Source organism: Penaeus vannamei, chromosome 8 (genome assembly GCF_042767895.1).
Source record: "Penaeus vannamei isolate JL-2024 chromosome 8, ASM4276789v1, whole genome shotgun sequence".
Classification (NCBI taxonomy): domain Eukaryota; kingdom Metazoa; phylum Arthropoda; class Malacostraca; order Decapoda; family Penaeidae; genus Penaeus; species Penaeus vannamei.
This window is the reverse complement of record NC_091556.1, coordinates 3,991,499-3,996,498: the sequence shown is the minus strand read 5'-3', so window position 1 is coordinate 3,996,498 and position 5,000 is coordinate 3,991,499. Positions and strand designations below refer to the sequence as shown.

At 34.3% G+C, this 5,000-nt stretch overlaps 1 protein-coding gene across 1 annotated transcript in view; it reads right to left on the bottom strand.

Moving 5' to 3' along the window:
- The window catches only part of LOC138862454 (uncharacterized), an 8,528-nt gene that overhangs the window by 2,662 nt on the left and 866 nt on the right, over positions 1–5,000 (bottom strand). The window contains exon 2 of the mRNA XM_070124854.1: positions 1–1,070. This exon is cut by the window's left edge and continues 195 nt beyond it. Within this exon, the coding sequence (XP_069980955.1) occupies positions 1–1,070 (1,070 nt within the window). The remainder of the gene's footprint in view (positions 1,071–5,000) is intronic.

The following is a 5,000-nucleotide window of genomic DNA, read 5'->3' as shown; positions in this document are numbered from 1 at the left end:
TTTGTAACTCCAACTGGGGTGTAATCTGGTATTGTCGGTATTGGGGTCTTTGTAACTCCAACTGGGGTGTAATCTGGTATTGTCGGTATGGGGGTCTTTGTAACTCCGACTGGGGTGTAAGCAGGTCTTGTGGGTCTCGGGGTCTTTGTAGCCCAGACTGGGGTGTAAGCAGGTCTTGTGGGTCTCGGGGTCTTTGTAGCCCAGACTGGGGTGTAAGCAGGTCTTGTGGGTCGTGGGGTTTTTGTAGCCCAAACTGGGATGTAAGTTGGTACTGGGGTCTTAGTAGCCCAAACTGGGATGTAAGTTGGTACTGGGGTCTTAGTAGCCCAAACTGGGATATAAGTTGGTCTTGTGGGTCTTGGGGTCTTCGTAGGCCACATTGGGATATAGGTTGGTCGAGTATACCATGGAGGTATGGGCTCGATTGGGGGTCTAGTGTTCCATGGCGGGGTAGGATCTACGGGAGGTCTTGTATTCCATGGAGGAGTGGGATCAACTGGGGGTCTTGTGTTCCACGGAGGAGGTGTAGGGTCAACTGGAGGCATCGTGTTCCATGGAGGTGTCGGGTCAACTGGGGGTCTTGTGTTCCACGGAGGAGGTGTAGGGTCAACTGGAGGCATTGTGTTCCATGGAGGTGTCGGGTCAACTGGGGGTCTTGTGTTCCACGGAGGAGGTGTAGGGTCAACTGGAGGCATCGTGTTCCATGGAGGTGTCGGGTCAACTGGGGGTCTTGTGTTCCATGGCGGTGTAGGATCGACTGGTGGCATGGTGGGCCACACAGGAGGGGCAGTGGGCCATACTGGTGGTATGGGATCAACCGGTGGCATTGTAGGCCAAACAGGCGCGGGGGTTGTCCAGCTCCAACATGGTTCGTAGCAGTTATATTGGTAGCAGTATTGGTTGTTGTAGCATGGGACACATGGGTTGCACATATTACACCAATTACTGTAGTCATAGCAGTTGGAGTTTCTTTTGTCCCGACCTATTCCTATCTCGGTATCGTTTCCGACCACGGGAGGAGCAGGTGGTGGTGCAGCCCATGCTACTGCCACGAGGAGGAGACAAGCTAGCTGTAGGAAAGTGGTAATGCATAAATATCTTGTAGGAGAGGTTAGTGGGATACAATGAAAATAAACTACAATTATAACCAAACAGACATCAATAAATAGATGTGTATCAAATGAATCCACTAAATAAATGAATAAGTAAATAAGAAATTAATAAAAACTTTAAATATGAAACAATAAAGGAGCTACATGAAAAAAATAAACATATAAAACAGGTAGCACTACATCCATCAGTCTAATGAATCTGAAAATGAGACTGATTATTCCCATGGAGTGTTCTTATGGCTGCTAATGTAAAGGTATATTGATATTACTTCTGGTAATTATATCGAGTGAATTATACAGTAATCATATATTTCCTTCATGGCAACCTCTCATTGGCTGAATGCGATGACGTCATTGTCTCTGTCCCCTTTTTTACCCTATCAATCTGTGAGATATTTTATGGTGTTTATATGTTTTTTTCAGTATGTTTTATTTAAAATTAATTCAACAATAGCAACCAAAAGAAATAATCGGAAAAGAAGCGAATGAAAAATAAATAAATAATAAATGAATGTTCGTATTTACAAGGAATGAAGGCAAACATACGGGGTTCAAGTCCAAAGTTGCCAATTACAATTCTATTAAGGAGTCATCCATAATTTTCGTCATTATCACGAGCATACCGACCATTATTATCATCTTTATTATCATTATCATCATTATTATTATCCTTGTAATCGCCATTTGTATTACCACTAAGCACCAATTTAAGGCATAGATTATGATAATGTTAAGCACTGCAACCCCCCCTCCATTTTTCAACCGAATACAGCTTCAGAATTACTGTAACACCCGGAAAAATTACTACAAATTTCTTTGTGTTTACCCTAAACACTGTTAAGTTAATTGCGTTTTCTGTGTGTGTTTTTTTTTTTTTTTTTTTTTTTTTTTTGCGATGAACGGAGAACAAAATTGTCTTAACTTTTTTGTACTTTATTATATCTTAAAGCAAAATAGTTAGATTCAGATACTGCAACACATTCATGTTTAAAGAATTATTGATATTCTTATCCCAATCTTCTGACATGGCGAAACTGGGGAGTTATCCTAAACTATATTGATGTAAAGAGATCACCTCTTTTTAAGTCGTAATTCCCTCCATAAAATAAACACAAAAATAATTATGATGGTAATAAAATGATCAAAAATAATGGTAAAAATAATAATAACTAATGACTAAATCATCACTAATGATTATCATAATTGTGATGATGATGATCGTGATAATGATGATATATATATATATATATATATATATATATATATATATATATATATATATATATATATATATATATATGTATGTATACATACATACATATATATATATATATATATATGTATATATATATATATATATATATATCTCTATATATATATATGTATATATGTATATGTATACATATATATATATATATATATATATATATATATATATATATATATATATATATAGAGAGAGAGAGAGAGAGAGAGAGAGAGAGAGAGAGAGAGAGAGAGAGAGAGAGAGAGAGAGAGAAAATAAAGATAATAGTAATGATAATAATAATGATAGAAGTAGCAGTAATAACATTAATGATGAAAGTAATAAAAACAGTAATAATGGTAATGATAATGATAACAATAATAATCATAGCTAGCGGTACCCACGAAAATTGCACAGAACAAATAAATATATAAATAAATAAAATAATAGGCACCCTCCTTACCCTCTTTTAGCCTTATTATTCTGCCAATCATTTCCACTCTCTTTTTCCCTTCCCCTCTCCCTCTCCCTCTTCTTTTCACAATATGTATATCAATATATAATACACACATAGGAAGATGAAGACATAAGCAATGTGCAACTATATAATGTAAATAATGAAGTGTGCAGCCTTATTTTTTGTTACTTTTGGGTGGTTTAGGTTTATTGTTGTTTCCCCCTGTGCCCACAACCAGAAAATGTTCTGGTGGTCCTCCCCCCCCCTTCTCCTCCTTTCTGCCTCCTTAAACTGCTCCACTTCCTTAGTTCTCTCATTCCCTTTCCTTTCTACTTTCTCTTCTCCTCTTCTCCCCACCCCCTCCCTCACCCGTTAACTTTTCCTTTTCTTCCTTAACTCCCCTCCGTTTCCCTCTTTCCCTCCCTTTCTCCCTCTTCCTTTCCCCTTTCCCCATCTCCCTTTTCTCTTTGAGCCACCTTCCCCTTCCTTTTCTCCCTCTACCTTCTTCCTCTCCTATCTCCCTATTCTCTTTAAGCCTCCCACTCCTTCCTTTCTCTCTCTCCCCTCTTTCCTCCCCCACTTCCTTTTCTACGTTCTTCCTCGGATGGCAGTGTAATAGCATAATGATAATAACGATGATAATGATGATAATATTAATGATGATGATAATAATAACAATTATGACAATGATAATGACAAAGATAAAGACAATGACGATGGCAGTGATAATGACAATGATAATAATAAAGATAATAATAATAATAATAATAATAATAGTAATAATAATAATAATAACTATAATAATAACAGCAGCAGCAACAGCAACAACAACAGCCAATACAACAAACAACAATAATGATAATGATAATAGAAATGACAATAATAATAATGATGATGATTATAAGAACAACAGCAATAACCATATCATTAGAAGAATAAGAATAAGAATGATAATAAACAATAGTAACAATAATGCTCAACAAACAATAATGATAATAACAGCTACAACAGGATCCCCACAGATTCTTATATAAGTTATAACGATTTTAGACCTTGTGCGTGTGTGCATGCGTGCGCTCATGTGTTATTTTTTATATTCATATTAATTAGCACTCAATTTTACACCAATATGAAATTACTGCAAGTTCGCAGTCACATGGAATATATTTCTAGGAAATGTTTAGCAGAAGGGTGTTACTTTTAAAAGAGAAAATTTTGCCAAAGGTTACAATAACCATAAATAAAATTCAGGCGATGAAAATTAAATAATAGATATGATGATGTTAACAATAATGATGACATAGTCATAATGGTAATGATAACGAATGATAGGAATAATGATAAAGATAGCGACGGCACTACTAATGATAATGATAATAGTAAGAATAATCATAATCATAATGGTAATAATAATAATAAAAACAATAATGATGATAATAATGATAACAATAATAATAACAATACTAATGGCAATGATGATAATAATATTACCAACAAAAATAAATAAATAATAATAGTAATGTTGATAACAATAATGATGATAATAAGAACAACAATAACAATGATATCATAATAAGAATAAGAACAGGAATGATAATAAACAATAAGTATCACTTCCAACAAATATATTCTATGTGCAAATTCTATTTAAGCTATAACGACCTTTAGACCTTTAGACCTTGCGTGTCCTTTTTTAATATTCATATTAATTAGCACTCCATTTTACACCAATATGATATTACTGCAAGTCCGCAGTCATATGGAATATATTACTAGAAAGCAATTTAAACCCCCGGAAGTCCAGTCAGTAAAAATTTTGTGCAAAGTTATAATTTTTAAAATACCAAGTATAAAACGCATTAAGAAAGGGTTATTGCAAATGAGGAAATAACTATGGGTGATACAAACAAGGATAAAAAAAGCAATAATGTTAATAGAGATAATGTTAAGAATGATGATGATAATCATAGTAATAATGTTAATGATGATAACGAGACTGATAAGAGTAGTAATAATGATATAGACAGCGACGGCACTACAGACGATAATAATGATATTAGTAATAATAATAATAATAGTAATGATAATAATAACAAAAACAATAATGATAATAATAACAACAATGATGATGATAATAATGATACCAAAAATAAACAATAGTAATAGTAATGTTAATAACAACAAT